General features: G+C 43.1%; 1 protein-coding gene across 3 annotated transcripts in view; it reads right to left on the reverse strand.

Moving 5' to 3' along the window:
• The window catches only part of CDH13 (cadherin 13), a 606,507-nt gene that overhangs the window by 13,792 nt on the left and 576,259 nt on the right, over positions 1-16,456 (reverse strand). For all 3 annotated transcript variants that reach the window (XM_035119665.3, XM_088671925.1, XM_088671926.1), the window contains 2 exons: positions 6,316-6,546; positions 3,933-4,148 (listed from right to left, as the gene is read on the reverse strand). In XM_035119665.3, the coding sequence (XP_034975556.1) occupies positions 3,933-4,148; positions 6,316-6,546 (447 nt within the window). The remainder of the gene's footprint in view (positions 1-3,932; positions 4,149-6,315; positions 6,547-16,456) is intronic.

Here is a 16,456-nt window from a genome sequence, read left to right on the forward strand (position 1 = left end):
GCGAGAGGTGGGGGGTGGCGGGGGGCAGGACCTAGCAGCCTGGAAGGGGAGAGCTGCACGGCGCTAGCAGTTCTCCCCCTTTGCTTGCTTTAAAGCCAGCTGGGGAGAAGGAGAGGACGCTATGGTCTGTCCATTCTCCCCAGCTGGCTTTAAAGTAAGCGGGGGGAGAACCACTAGCTTCGTGCACAGTGCCAGGGCGATTCTCCCCTGCTTGCTTTAAAGCCAGCCGAGGAGAAGGGGCAGACCATAGCGTCCTCCCCTTCTCCCCAGCTGGCTTTAAAGCCAGCGGCAAAGGGGTGGGGGAGGAAGGACGCTGGCGGCCGCGGCTGCAGAGGGGGAACGTGCAGCCCAGAAGCTTCTTTCTCCTCCTCTGCAGCCGCCACTACCAGGTTTGAGGCAGAATATTTTTGTTTTCGTTTTCCTCCTTTAAAAAATAGGTGTGCCTTATGGAGCAAAAGAATATATGGTATTTCTGAGTAGATGTGGTTAGATGGCTCTTTGACCTGATTTCTCTGTTACTTTCAGAGGGTAACAGTGGCATCAAATGACTAACTTAAGTCCATTAATTTCAAAGGATCTATTCTGAGTAGAATTTAGTTGGATATAATCCTGAATCCTGAATTGTTAAGCATGTGGAAATGCTGCAGAAAGCTGCTTTCATCTGTAGCCATTACAGTGGTACCTCACAAGACAAATTTAATTCGTTCCAGGAGTCTATTCGTCCTACGGAAAATTCATCTTGTGAGTCACGGTTTCCCATAGGAATGCATTGAAACTTAATCAATGCATTCCTATGGGCTCCGGGGGACTGGCAGCGGTGGCAGCACTTGCTCGCTTGGCTTGGGGGAAGGCAGGCAGGTAGCCGGCAACAGCCCTGGCAAGCAGCACCCGCTGCGCTTTGGCTCTGGGGCTGCTGCCGTCTGCCTGCCTGCTTTCCCCGAGCCAAGAGAGCAAGCGCCACTGCCACCGCGCTTTGGCTCGGGGGACTGGCGGCGGCAGCGATGCTTGCCTTCCCCGAGCAAGAGCTGCTGCCACCGCCAGTCCCCCGAGCTGAAGTGCAGCAGGCGCTTTGGCTTGGGGAAGGCAGGCAGGCAGGCACTTCCTTCAGGCAGGCCTTCCCCGAGCCAAGAGAGCAAGGACCGCTGCTGCTGCGAGTCCCCCAAGTCAAGCACTGCGCCCGCTGCGCTTCAGCTCGGGGGACTGATGGCAGCGGCGCTTGCCTTCCCTGAGCAAGCACTGCTTCCGCTGCCAGTCCCCCGAGCCAAAGTGCAGCGGACGCTTGGCTTGGGGGACTGGCGGCGGCAGCGGCGCTTGCTCGGGAAGAAAGCAAAGGAAGATCAGCTGTCAGCGTGGGAAGCTGACAGCTGATCTTCCTTTGCCTTCTTTCCACGCTACAGCTGGTTCCCCTTTGTGTTCTGCTCGTCTCTGCCGGAGCCCAAGCGCAGTGGTGGCGAGCGGCAACCAGCAGAGACGAGTAGAACACAAAGGGGAACCAGCTGTAGCGTGGGTAAGCTGTTGGGCAGCTTCCTCTTGCGAAGCGCGGCCATAGACAGCTTGACAACAGCTTCGTCTTGCGAGTCAACCTCAGATTGCAAAACACATTCATCTAGAGAAAAATTCGTCTTGCAGGGCATTCGTCTTGCGAGGTACCACTGTATTGTTGTATCAGGTTGACCAGAGTCCTGATTAACTGTGCTCATGTGAACACACAACATTTCAAGGAAGAGGTGGGCCAGGGGTGCACATGCTCCCAGCTCCTGTACACTCATGCCCCCATGCATGCCAGCCCCTTATCCTATGTTGTTTACAGAAGGCCTGCAGTTATTGTTGTACTTATGTTCTATTGTACAAGAGTAGAAATATCAGCATGACCAGCAGAGTCCCCCACTGAGCAGAGTGTTCTGCTCACATTCAACATAGTCTCCCGTTTTTTTGCGGGAAACCCCTGTATTTTAAAATGTGTCCCGTGGGCAGCCCGGATTGGAAAAAATCCCGTAATTCCCCTGTATTTCCTACCTGCCAGGGAGGCTCCATTTTGGGTCCTGGCACCGCCCGATTTCCGGTGCCCATACATGGGTAGCATGGCACCGGAAGTTGCTTCTACACATGTCCGGACATGCGTAGAAGCAACTTCCGGTGCCGTGCCACTGCTGATCCCGCATTTTTCAGTGGGAGACCTGGCAGCTATGCACATTCAAGCAGATCAAATTCAGTAGGTCAGGGGTGAGGTCATTCAGTAGGTCATTGTGTGTCTTAGATCTGTGGTTCCCAAAGTGGGATGGTTCTGCCTCTTGGGGTGCAGCGGGGGCACTAAGAAGCAAGAGGAGGGCACTGAGGGTGTAAAGACTATCCAACTCATATCACTGGATCAAGCTCATCAATTTTGTTGAATTAATTGCTTTACTTGGATTTTGAATAATTGTGAAATAAATTGTTACTATTTTGACTTTGTCTGTGTTCTTTTCTTCCCTAGTGGGTTGTGCAAACTGCTATTCTGACTGATGCTTTTTATAGGGTAGGGTGGGAGGAGGGCACTTGGACCCAAGAGGGTGGTGCCCTGAAAAAAATTATGTAATTCTAGGAATGGGGGGGGGAATCTGATGCCTTCTGGTTGTTGTGGGACTCATAACTCTCATTATTCTCCAGACTTGCTCATGCTGCATAGGTACCTCGACTTACGAATGGGGCAAATGGCCGCACGATTACGGATGTCTCAACATCCAAACGGAAACCGCGGCGGTTTTTTCAACTTACGAATTTTTCCGTTTCCAATGCATTCCTATGAGAAATCGCGTTTCCAATGGCGCTTTTCGACTTACGAATTTTTCGACCTATGAAGGTGCCTTTGGAACGGATTAAATTCGTAAGTCGAGGCACCACTGCACACTGTAGTCTAAAACTGTTATTTTTCTGTTGATAAACTGCTTTATGCCTTCTCTGAATGAGCCTCATTCATTTCCCTGTTGCTTGATTTAGAGCCAAGTTGGCATCTCTGAAATTAAGAGCTGTCATCCATCAGAGGCAGGCCTAGAGTCAACACCCAGCACCCTTTGGGCAACTTTTGAGGCCACTGCATCCTGGCAAGGCTCCTCAGCACTGTTGCCTCTGCTGAGCTAAGGCAGCTAGAAGCTAACTTCCCACACAGATCGAGAGTGACACTGTGGCAGGATGTGATACAGCAGTCAAGTACAACATGCTTTGTACCAGCCAGGAGGGACAAACCTCATCTGCACCTGACTAGATGTGGACACGGCCTAATCTGGCCAAGAGGAGCACACCTCCTTCTTTTGCTCCTCTTCTCCATTTTGTTTTTCTACGTGTGGGCAGAAGTGACTGCCTGTTCACAGTCACTTGGTACTAACTCTCTTATGGGATAGTTCTACATTTATATATATTTTGTAACCTAAGCCTGCCTTCAGGGATCCAATTGTGAACTGATGATACTGTGAATAAACTACTTTTATATTGACTTAAAAAGAGTAGACATGACAATCTTATTAAAGAGGGGTAAGAAGGAATCTTATCGGGAATCTTATATAGTGAGGCTCAGATGAGCCTGCAACAAGCTAACGGCTGTGCAGATTTAAAAAGGGGGAATCTTTGGAACTCTGCTAAGATAGAGAAGTTGCTAACGCAAGTTAGGAAGGATATAATCAAATAACATATCCTCTCTTGCCTCCCTAAACATCCCCACAGCAGGTGCCCTGCAGTATTCTGGGAAAATGGCAGCCCATGGTTGGCTTCTACTTCAGCTAGATAGGATCATGGCTGGATGATGGGGGCAGGGGAGGGAGGGATATGATGAAAGAAGTCCCATTCTGAATGAACTTTTCCCTGCTTCTCCATCCCCATCCATGGCATGAACACATCAATCCATAAAACCAGGTTAAGTGTGAACTAACTCTAGTGTTAGACATTTTCAGGAAACTTACAATATAAACTGAAGAGTGAAGTGAAGAAGAGGACCATGCTGAGGTGAAGGGTTGAAGATGCGCTGCAGTCCATTTTGTATTTTGTGCAGGAGCACACTTGGACTTTCAGTTCTGTATTGTTAATTAGAGGCGGTTTTCCCGAGTCGGTCACCAAGATGGGGATGTTGTAGTTCGCCTTCTTCAAGTTTTGTGGCAGAGTGAGCTGGGCGTGGGTGTCTGAAAGGAAAGAGGAAATAACAATTAGGGGGCATTAAAAACACAACAAAAACTTAGACGTCTTGTAAATATATCTTTCTCTGCAAAGGTTCTTCCTGATTTAAAAGATTTTTGAATTCCTACCGTAACCTGCATTTATAGCATTGTTTTACTGCTTTTTATAAATGTAGTATCTATTTTTATACTGCCTTATTGTTTCTATGAATGTTGCATATACCGCTTTGAACTTTTAAAGCATTAAGAAGTTTAGAAATTCTTTCAAATAGAAAGACAAATTCATTTGAGAAATCCACAAATATCAAATTCCTTAAGCATTACCTCCATCACCCATTCTTTTGCAAAGAAAGGAAGAAAAATAAGTTTTGAAACCAGTGTAGCAAAGGCAGTTCCTGAACTGCTGCAAAGAATGTAACTCAAAACATAATTTAAATTGCAAATAAAACTCAGTTCCAGAGACTAATAGGCACAGAAAAAAATCACACAAGAATTACTCTCTATGAAACACAGTAGAAAGATAACAAATGCTATTATTATTAATGTTACTACAGCAAATATAAAGAGCTAGGATTCCACCAAGCAGCATAAAGAGATGGCAGCATTACATCATTAAAGAGATGGCAGCATTACATCATTAATTTTCTTATTCACACGCATTGTAAAAGCAAACCATTCTGATCCAAAATTATTCCTCTTTTGACTCCACCTAGCCAGTGTGATTTTATTTGTCAACATTTCAACTAAAGCCATATCCCAATCCTTTCCATATTAATGTTCTTTCACAGCTCCTTCCAAAAATGGGTAATCATTAATTCTGCTTCCATGATGACCTAACGTATCAACACTTCTCAAGTTTGTCTTGCTATCTGAGAAAATTTTTAACAAAGCTAAACATCTGGCTCTGTATGCTGATAGATCTCAAACCATTACTAAAGCTCAGTGAGGGCCAGAATGTGTCTATTTGCAATCATAATTGAGCAGGTAGAAAGGCATTTGCTGAGGAATGGCTTCAGCAGGAGAAAACATATGACAGTGAAACACTTCTCCCCACACCTGCAATTTCATGAGAATAGAAACCCACCAGGTGTGCTAGTCATTGCATTGCATGGGATGCCTGTAATGCACTGAGCTGGTTCAGACTCCCAGGGTGTTCATTTTCCACTAAGGAAGCAGCAAAATTTCCCACACACTGTAACAGAAGATAATCCAATCCACTTCAGAAGCGCAGCAAAACTTAAGGGCTCCCTCAGCAGAAATCTGTCAGCCTCTTGACTTCCTTTGTGCCACTGAATTTTTGGACAGCTTTTATAACAGTCTGAGTCAACGTCAGAGCCTATCAGGGAGACTTTGGCCAGGATTTGTGAATTGTGGCCAAAGGCAGTGCTTTCAACAATAGCACCAGAAAATTCTTACTGCTTGGCCCTTTCTCACGACCAAGATTTAGTTGGACTATCTTCAGGTTGTATTTCAGCACATTGGTCCTACTTTCAAATGAGCTTAAGGTGCTTTGTTGCTTTTCAAACAAAACAGAGGCACTTGAATGAAGCGGGAAGCTGCACATCTGCCACACCATGCAAATAACACAAATTGCTCCCCACAAAAAATCCTGGGAAATGTAGGTTTAATGGTGCTGGGAAATGTAGCTCTGGGGAAAATGGTATGCTTCAACCATGCAAAAATTGTGCTTTACATATACTGTATGGTGTGTATGTGTGATCAAAGTTTTTGTTTTTTTTTGTGAGGCGGAGGCAGACTTCGAAGCAAAACACAAATCCCAGGAGGAAGAAGAGGAAAATAGGAAGAAAATGCTTAGTAACAAAGTTTGATGCTGTTTGGTACTACTGATATTGCTAGCTAGGGATGATGTGAGTTGTAGTCCAAAAACAGCTGGAGACCCAAGTTTGGGAAACTTGGTATAATATATTGAATTGGAATCTCAGACATAAGTACTGATAATTTTTTAAGGATGACCAGTTTTATATATAACAGTTGAGTACAGATGAACAAGAAAGTAGCCTTAGATATAATGGAAATAACTGACAGAATGGTTGAGAAATTTAACAATGATTCATTTTGCGGATAACAGTTGGGGATGGATAAAAGGTGTGGGAAGGAGAGAGAACTTAACAGATTGAATAATGGAAGGGACTACTATTTCTAATATACTTACTGTTGATTCTTGTGATTTTCCATACTTTATCTTGTCCAGACTGCTTGCTCAACTCAAATTTAAATGGTTCGGCATTAGGATGAATATCCTTGTCTAAGGCTCCAAAGATGACCTTCACATCTTTTGCATCTTCACAGACAGATGAAACCACTTGATAAAGAGAGGGGGCGTTGTCGTTATCATCTTCCAAAGTAATCTGCAGTGTCCCTGTCCCTGTTGCAGGAGGGCTACCTATGGAAAAAGTAGCAGAGTTTTGTGAATTGGACATTTATGTACACTGTACAGTGGTACCTTGGTTTACGGTTTAATCTGCTCTGGAAGTCCGTTCTTAAACCAAAGCGTTCTTAAACCAAGGCGTGCTTTCCCATAGCAGTGGAGGACTCAATCAGTGGAGGACTCAATTTACAAATGGAACACACGTAACAGGAAGCAAAACATGTTCTTATTCCAAGGCAAAGATCACAAACCGAAACACCTACTTCCGGGTTTGCAGCGTCCGTAATCCAAGTTATTCATAAACTAAGGTGTTCTTAAACCAAGGTACCACTGTACTGCATTATCAAGACATCCCTCAGCCAATGCTATACATGTTAAATGCTGTGTTTTCTTCTGGTGTGTATTGGCCCTTCTATATGCAGACACTATTTTCATCCCCACTGCAACAACAAACAACAACAACAACAACAACAACAACAACAACAACAACAACAACATTCCATCAATAAATCAGTAAATATAAGAGAAATGAAAAAAGCCATATTGTGAGTCACCATTACACAGTGCAATCTTATGAATGTTTACTCAAACCGAAGTAAATGGGGTTTAATCACAGGTAAGCCTGCAGCTAAGGGCAGTTTCAAACTAAAAGTAATTGCATAAATCCTGGAACTGACCTTAGACTAGCCTTACTTGGAGGCTCCAATGACTGGGTTTGTGCTTAGATACCTTCTCAACAGCTTTTTGAAAACCAAAGTACACTGTGTCACCTGAATCATCTCTAACTATATGCTTATTGACATTCTCAAAGAATGCTGATAGCTTAGTGAGGCAGGACTTGCCCTTGCAGAAGCCATGCTGACTTAGCTTCAACAAGGCTTATTCTTCTATACGCTTAGTTATTTTATCTTTAACAATATTTCCCAACACTTTTCCAGGGACAGACATTGCTGGGACATAGATGCCCTTGCTGCTGACATCTTGCTCTCTCCCAGTCTCTTTCTTCACTCTCCCTCCCGGGGAACCTGCATCAGACACACCAACAGGTGCCTTAAAAAATATTGCTGGTGATTGTACATTCCTGTTTTCTCCAGTGTGAGCCTATCCACCCAACCCAGCTCTTTATTGGAGTGGAACTTGAAGCTTTCAGAGGGCCTGGGATGCTACTGTCTTGGTAGCTCCTGACATCCACCTACACCCACAGCAAGATTGTTTCTTCTCAGTTTTATTTAGAGAGGTAAGGACAGCAGCAAAACAGTGGCGAATGAGCTCCTCCTATTGAAATGTGTGTGTGTGTGTGGAGAACAGGGTTCATGCAACTGACAGCCAATGCACTTTACACCTATGCTGGAAGTAACCAGACACCGAGGTTGAGAGGGTAGTTTATACACCATGCAGTCCATGCAATCTGTCACTCAGTGTCTGAAAGAGATCCCCAGGAGGTACTGTAAGAACCATATAGACACTTGTCTTCTGGGAGCAGAATTAAGACTAGCACCTCATTCTACCTAGGCCAACAAAGGGCCCACAGGTGTTAATAACTTTCCATCAGTTTCCAAAGTTGATCCAAGGGCCTTATATAAAGGTGGAAAGTGTGATTTCTCATTACTACTCACTTTTGCCACACACACGCTCTTTTGAAACAACTGCTTTCAAAAGTAAACACATGCACTTGCAGGTATCTTCTATGCGCTATTGGAATATTTCCTCCACTTCAATAAAAAAATAATACAAATAGCAAAGCATTCACACCATATTGGGGGTGGGGAGCAAGTGCAATGGGCTCCTTCATGCAATAGACTGGAAGTGTGGGTGGGGAGGGCAAGCACAGGCAGTCCTTTCCGTTTCATCTTATAAAGTGCATTATCTAATTAAAGATGATGTGGGTTGCAGAAGGGATGTAGAAATCCTCCTGGTTTGGGTGGGTGCTGGGGATCTGCAAGTCGGTATGCTTAGGGGCGTGCATGAATGAATGCGTAATTCTGATTGGCTAATGGGCCCCCTATTTATTCCTGGCATCTTTTGAATTTGGTCACTCGTGCTGGTTTTGAATCTCCCTCCCACCCACCGCTTGTTTTAAGGTGTTAGCCTGACATTGCTTTGCCTTTCTAGGGGTTGCCTGTATTCAGGGGCCCAGTAGGAATTTTGCCATCTGGCTGATTGGCCTTGCCATTTGGTTTTTGCCTACTGCTAAGCAAATCGTCACAACTTGTTAGGTTGACGGTTAGGCTTTTGGTTAATTAATTTGTTGGAGGAGGGGTGTGACATCTACTTCTTAACATTGCTCCATATAGAAGTATTCTCGTCCTTACATCCCCGCCAAATGGCGGGGCTGGGGGGCCTCTTTACAGAGACTGAGCCTTGGGGAACACTCATGGACAAGAGGGGGGAATGTCTGGGCACAGCTACCTCCTCTCCCACTGCGTGTTTACTTGACTTCCCTTTACACATGGGGAAGTCAGAGCTGGTCCTGTCCAAATTGGTCAGATGGAAATGGTCCTGCCACTACGGGCAGATGAAAATTGGTCCCGTCCCAAAGCGGGGGACAGATGGTTTAACCAAAAGCCTAAGCCAACACTCAACTAAATAATTGTAATTAAATAAAGTTGTGGCCAAAATAATGCCAAAAACCCAAACCAAAATTAAGTGTCCTGGTGTGAGTTATTTGGGGGGGGGATTTCGGGCATCCTCGGCACGCAACTGTCTCCATGCAGTTCATGGTTCACATAATTCTTTTTCCATGTGATACATAGGTACGTATGTGAATGGAGAATGAAATGACTTCTCTTGTGCTGCCACCAAGACAAAACATTCTCAGACAGTAAGGGATCCTCACATTTCTCAGCTACAAATGACCATATAAATCCAGAAGACACAGACAACGTTCTGGGGTACTATTGGTGCATTGAATCCAACAAACAGGCTGCTGGCTTGCTCTGAAACAGTGGTTACTGGTGTCCTTTGGGACTGGGAGGGTAAAAGTACAGAGACGAACTTTTGATCCGGAGCTAATACCAGACAGAGCCACCTGCTGATTGGTTGTAAGTATGAAGGCAGGGAGGTGGGGGCTGGATGTGTCCCCCACATCTGAATGCCCCCTAAGTCACAAAGTCCCAAGAACCCTGCTGGGGAAACAGCCATGCCTATGAAATGGCTCCTGACAAGTTTGGCAGGAAAGGGGGGAAAGAATGCTTTCTTTCTTTAGATCTGAAGAAATCACTAACTGTAATAAAATATTAGTTGTTAGGATGATAAATTATCCCAAGGATGACACCTCATCTGTTACAGATACATACATGCATAACAAAGGCAGAATTGTCAGAATTCAAGACTCTTTTTCTCTCTCTCATCACAAGCAGTAAAGGGTTGAATTCCTTTTAATGAAAAAGAAATTATTTCTCCCCCTTAGTGCTGGACTAATTGAATTTTCAAAAAGGCTCCTATACACCCCCCCCCTTTTTGTTCTTGATATATTATTAAGCCACGTCAGAGGAGAATGGATGAAAAAACAGGCATTTGAATATTTGAAATATGATCATAAAAGACAGTCTTTCATGCACTTAATTAAAACACTATCTTTAATTCAGTGTATATTATTTCCACTGGGCTGATACTATTTTCTGCTATGCCCTCTTTTTTATCTTATATTAACAAAATGTCGCATTCTTTTTTAAAAAAATTAGAACCCAATAGCATTGCAAATCTGGCCCTGTTTCTCCATCTGCAGATACCATTTTCATTTGCTCTATCTTGTTTACATGTCATCTTCACCCCCTAAATGTTTTAAGGATCCCTTGGCTAATATGTACAATACAAGGAGCAGAAAATTGCCTCTTGTGTGCTCTGGTGACTTATCATCCATGTGTATTATTTATAACCAATTACATGAAATACACCAGAATTCCAAAAGGAAAACAAGCAAATGTCAAGGTCATAAACTGTAACTGGTTAGCAACTTTGCAGCAAGAAATACATCAAAAGACAAGCTAGAGATAAATAGACACATCCAGGGCTGAGTTTACCACTAAGTTAACTATGCTATAGCCTCGTTATTCATTCTATTGCAGTTATAAAAGTGTATTTAGGAACTACCTAAATAGCTTTTCTATATATAAGAAGATACGTTAAATATCTATATATATGAGACAGTTGCATCAAGTCAACAAAGAGAAGGAATTATCAAGAGTAAGTCTGACATCATCTTAAGGGTGACACAACGTTTTTGTAATAACAGTACTTAGGAGTACCGTATCAGCCAATTTTTTAAAAAATCTTAATCAACTAACCAATTTAATCTGCATAAATTGGCATCTTAAAAAAAAAGTTGCTTGAAATGTGTGGGGCATGCTTACTCCACTGAGGCTGGATTAACAGTGCAATCCTATACATAACAACTCAGAAGTAAGGATGCAGGTGCATTTGCCATCTAACTTGCAATTCCTGAAACAAGATGTGAACTGAAATGCAGATATCCTTTGAAATGCAGACTTCTTGGAATTTTTCACTGCAGTTTGCCCACCAAAAGAGGCGGCATTAAAGTTGATGTGTTTGAAACAGGGATGGTGTGAGGTTTCAAAATGTGAAAATGTGTGCCTGTGTGTGTTTGGGAGGGGGGTGGGGAAGTGTGCAGGAAAATTTATATATGAGCAATATATTTGGAGAAATGGCTTGAAAAAATGCATATTTTAGGGAATGGGTGTACAAAATTGTGCATATGAGGATACATGGGCATTTCCATGCATATGAATTTTCAATATCTTTTTAATGCAAACTGATACAGAAATGCACTTTAGATTGCAAAAATGAGCAATTACTCAGAAGTAAGTCATACTGAGTTCAATGACACTTGCTTCCAACTAAGTGTGTACAGTATTGCAGCATAAAGTATTGCATTTAGGTCCTCTGAAATCAATATTTACACCCATTAACTTGAGTCCCAATGATTTCAGTGGCAATTGGAGTGTAGTTAAGTCAGTCCAACACCAGCCCATTTTATTTTTATATAGCGTGAACACGTCACAGAAAACAGAATCTTTTAAAAAAAAATTTCTTTCCTGCTTTTCCCATGTGAAAGGGAACACCTCTTTTAAGATGTCATCTGCAGTATTTTAAGTACTTAAATTAAAAATATATTGTTATTTAATCAGCTCATTGAATTATTGAATTATTATAATTAATCAAAATGTTTCTTAGCACTTAAATGCTGCACCCCACCACCACTAGTGTGTGTGTGTGTGTGTGTGTGTGTGTGTGTGTGTGTGTGTTGTACAATGCTACAATGTTGTTGAATGCTATAAATGCTCCGCATAAATAATAAACAAATTTCCAGTCATTTATACCCCACCTTCAAGCCGGGGGGGGGGGGTGTCTAGCAAAAGTTAGCAGGATGCTAACAAAAGTAAACAGCAACCAGGATATATAACACTTCAATAAAATACCAGCCTCTTTGAGTGTGTCCCTGAACTCTTAACAATGCCTCTTGGTTGCTTGGATGCAGGATAGAAAGGGGTGTGAGAATGCATGTAGAAACTAGCCTACCATACAAAGCTAAAGTGTCACATCCATTCCTTTGCCCCCTTGTGCCTCTCGCTCCACCCACCACTGGTCTCTGGCCCTCAGAAAGTCAAATGTGGCTCACCAACTTGGAGAATGACCAGAGATGCTTCTGCAGATGGTCTCGGGGTTCTTATCCTAGACAGCTATTTTGAGCAATTTCGCTCAACACAGTAGCCAACTGTAGCTTAACAATAGATCCGTTTACATGTTAAACTGAACACAGGTGCAAGTTGTCTTGATACAGGTACAAGTGTTGGTGTGAAAGGATGTGCACTTGCTGATTTGTATGGTTCACCTGCTGTGCACTGGTACAGTGGCTTTACGTTCATTGGAAGTCACTTGAATAATTGTACAAGCGTACAGCTCACAGACTGTATACTCATTGAATGGAATATGTGACACACACACACACACACACACACACACCCTGTGTGAAATGGTGAATATTGATTGATTTCTCCAGCTTATCTACTGTGTACACAGACTGTACACACTGAATGTTGCATTTGAATTACTGTATGGCTGTACAGTTCAACTATTTAGGCTCATTCACATGTTATGTTAATCACAGGTATAAGCTGTCTCTAAAGAGGTATAGGTGTTTGCGTGAAAGAGAGTGCATTTGTTAATTTGCCCAGCTCAACTATTGTGTACATTGGTACACATGCTACACTTGTTGAACATTACATTTGACTGACTTTACAAATGTACAGCTCAACTGTTCGTCTTCACGGATACTACAGGCTGAACACTCATTGAATGCAATGTGCAAACACCCCTTTTGTGTACACAGATTGTACATGTGTAGAATGTAATCTGTGATCATAGGACGACCAAGAAACAAAATGCTAAAATGACAGTAAAAATGTGTGCAATTAATAAGAACACAGTAGAGTCAAAAGCAGCCATTTGTGAATACAGAGAGACAGTATTATTAATGAGATTGAATATTTTTGATTAGATCAGGGGGTAGCTTCAAACTGCTAGTTCTTTGTGTCTGGCAATACCATAGAACATTTATCTAAATCCCTTTTCTATGAGAATTTCTTATCAGTGGCAATTAGGAGAAAGGAACTTTAAAGGAACTTTAATCAGAATTTCTAAATTATTCTGGAAGCCCTTCTTAGAGACAAAGTTATTGTCATCTCACAGAAGGGGGAAAAGAAAGAAAGAACCATGCTAATGAATTGTATTAACAGAACACTTCTTAAAGCTGTGGTATAGCTGGAAGTGAACATAATCTTAAGAAGTATAAGCGGCTGATCTCACTCTCGCAAAATTGCTAGTAATGGGAGGGGGGAGGGAACAGTAACAAATCTAAGGTGACAATTATCTTCTCTGGAAAGCTTGCAAACATTTTGCAAAGTACAGGGTAGATGGAGTGCACAGATGGGGGGTTATTTTTTCTGGACAACCATCCAGGGCCCACATGCCAGTGATGGGTGGGGCCAGTGGCTAAAGAGGGTGGACATCAGAGGTGGATTTAGGGCAGTGAGACTGGTTCCCCTGCACTGGGCACTGAGCTGAGGGGGGAGGCGTGCCACAGGGCATCACAATTATGGCATAGTGCACATGCAGAACAGAAGGTGAGAAGTGGGCAGGGGGGCACTGAATTTTGGGCTCACACAGGGAGCCGCTGAAATTCGAAAGACCAAAGTCTACACTTGCTGACATTTAGACAAACAAAAAGCATTTTCAGAGTTTAAGGACTTTGCAGGTCAGGCAGGAACAGTTAAGAAGGATCTGAAACAAGGGTGGTGATGAGTGCAACTCCAGTGGGTGGGTGGCGTTGAGAGAACCCAGAGGACCAGATATGGGGGTCCATGTTTGGCCTTCAGGTCTGAGGTTCCCAAGCTACCTTGTCAGTACTAGTGCAAAGCTATTTTGCACCCTAGGCAAGGTTAACTCTTTGCACCTCCCCAATGTTTTTCTAACTTCGATTTTTTTTTAAAAAAACAGATGTCTCATAGAAATGATAAAATTCTTCAAAAGTAAAATATTATCAGGAATTTATAATATGTAACAAAAATAAATCTGTATAAATCTGTGCCCCTCAAAGGTCAGTACTGCACCCTTCTAAGGTTTCCACCCAAGGCGGCTGCCTAGCCAGCCTAATGAGAGCAACATCCCTGCCTGCTGTAGTGTAAGGTCACAGGGTATGGTCTGAAGGTACACAAGGCCACCACATTGTTAAAGCTAAGCATGTCTTCTTATGGCCTGGATAGGTGTAATAGCATCACTCACAACTTTATTTGGGGGTGGTTTTGTTCCAACCCAGTGAAGGAGGAAGTCTCATGTTGCTTTCCTCCAAGAGTGGGGGGCATTTGCTCTTCACCATGTGGCCTGTTTTGGCTAACTGGATCAGGGTAGAAGGTTAGTCCCTCTTCTGACTCATCCTCTTTCTTTGTAGTGGCATCTTGCTCTCCCATCCTTGTGCAGTGGGGGCTTATCCAGATGCCATTCAGAGTTAAGAAGGAATTTGGCCTGATTGGCTTTTGATAAATTCTATTTTCATCCCACCCATATTCAAAAATTGTTGTGCTTCAGTGTTCCAGATTAATTTCACATCATGAGCTGCCCTTCCCCCATTCTGAAACCTCACACTATCCCTGATTCAAACCCGTCAGCTTTAATGTAGTCCCCAGAAGTCAGCTATTGGCCTGGCAAGTCATTCCATCCTCCTCCTTCTAGAAAACGTTGCATTGGAAAAAGCACATGCAACACCCATTGTACAGGACTCCAATTAAAATTCTCAGATTCAGGAAGCACTTCTGTGTATGTTGGTTGAAAAAAAAAGTTGCTCAACATTTAAACACCTTTCTTCTTCTTTCTTTCCAATGCTTTCATTGCTTTAAATTTCAACCCAGTTCACGTAGGCAGCTCTTTCTTAGGAAACAGTTGAATTTATTCTGAATTCACTGCTATGTATCAAAGAGCACAATTTAGGCCTGTGATGACCTCAGTGACCTTGAGCTTAAACTTGGATTTTCCTGCCCCAGTGCTCTCATGTCAGCCTTTTCCTTGCCTTTGCTTTTAATGGATGTGGTGGCTGGCACACTCTGTGGGTTGCTTTGTGTATGTATTTAATACTGTCGCGAAAAGAAAGAGAAAGAAGTGCTTCAGAAAATACTCAAAGATGGTTCCAAACTTGACATGTGGCCATCCAACCAAATCCCTAGGTGGATCGAAAAGATGGCATTCCCCTTTTTTAAAAAAAATGCTTTTATTAAAAACAACATGCTGCATAGTTGGTGACAGGGGAGGAATCTAAATGCTTGTGTAAAAGGACTAGAAAGTTGAAATGGTGGGGAATGGAGTTGCAAACTATCTATATGCAAAAAGGGGGCCCTTTGCAAGGTCATACTCGTTTATCAGGTTTATTAACCTAGAATAAATATGTGCCAGTGCCCACAATTCTAGATTAAAAGAATAGAGTCGTGTGCAAAATGTTAGATCTTTACCATCTTCTGCTTTGTATGTCAGCTGTCTATTGTTGGTGAACATTTCTACAGATCAACATTTCTGGTGAACCTGATGGGGCGAACATGTGGCCCTCCAGATGTTGTTGGATTAAAAGTCCCTTCATCCCTGATCCTTGACTGGAGCTGATGAAAGTTGGAGTTCAACAACATCTGCAGGGCCACAGTCTTCCACCTCTGAGATACTTGAGGGTATTTCCTGGTTCAAATCCAGGGGTTCACCTGTGGATTTGATGGATCTAGTTGTTGTTGGACTCTGGCTCTCTTCATCTCTGACCATTGGCCATGCTGTCTGGGGCCTATAGGAGTTGGAGTCTACTAACATAAGGAGGGCTACAGCTTCCTAGCATCTGAACCAGGAATTGAAGCCATCCAAAGGAACTGATCAGCTATGAGTACAAAACAAACAAATAGGGAGCTCTGCTGTTCAACACAGAAGAATGAACTCATGTGACTCAGGGCCACAGCATGTTGTGAAATAATTAGACCAATCATGGACGACAGGTCTGCCAATAGTTATTATGCACACACTAGCTAAGAATGGCCTTACAGACACCACTGGGCTACAACTTCCCTAATACCAGATGACTGATCATGCTAACTAAGGTTGAGGGGAGATGGAGTTCAGCAACATCAAGAGCACACCAGGTTATATACCCCAATTTAATTAGTGGTCTTATTGTATTGTTATGCAGTGAATTCTTTTCCCCCTGTTGCTATATTTTTAAAGTAAAATGAAGAGGGAAGGGGAGAGGGAAGAAATTAGTGGGGTTGCTGCTCTGGAAGATCTTAACAATCACAGGCATGAACAAGACAATGTGCCAACGTTTAACAGGCATGCAAGTGTTAATCAGTCCTCGGTCTTCCAATCTTTTTGACTTCTCTGCCTT

This window comes from Zootoca vivipara, chromosome 6 (assembly GCF_965207765.1).
Source record: "Zootoca vivipara chromosome 6, rZooViv2.hap1.1, whole genome shotgun sequence".
NCBI classification, from domain to species: Eukaryota; Metazoa; Chordata; class Lepidosauria; order Squamata; family Lacertidae; genus Zootoca; species Zootoca vivipara.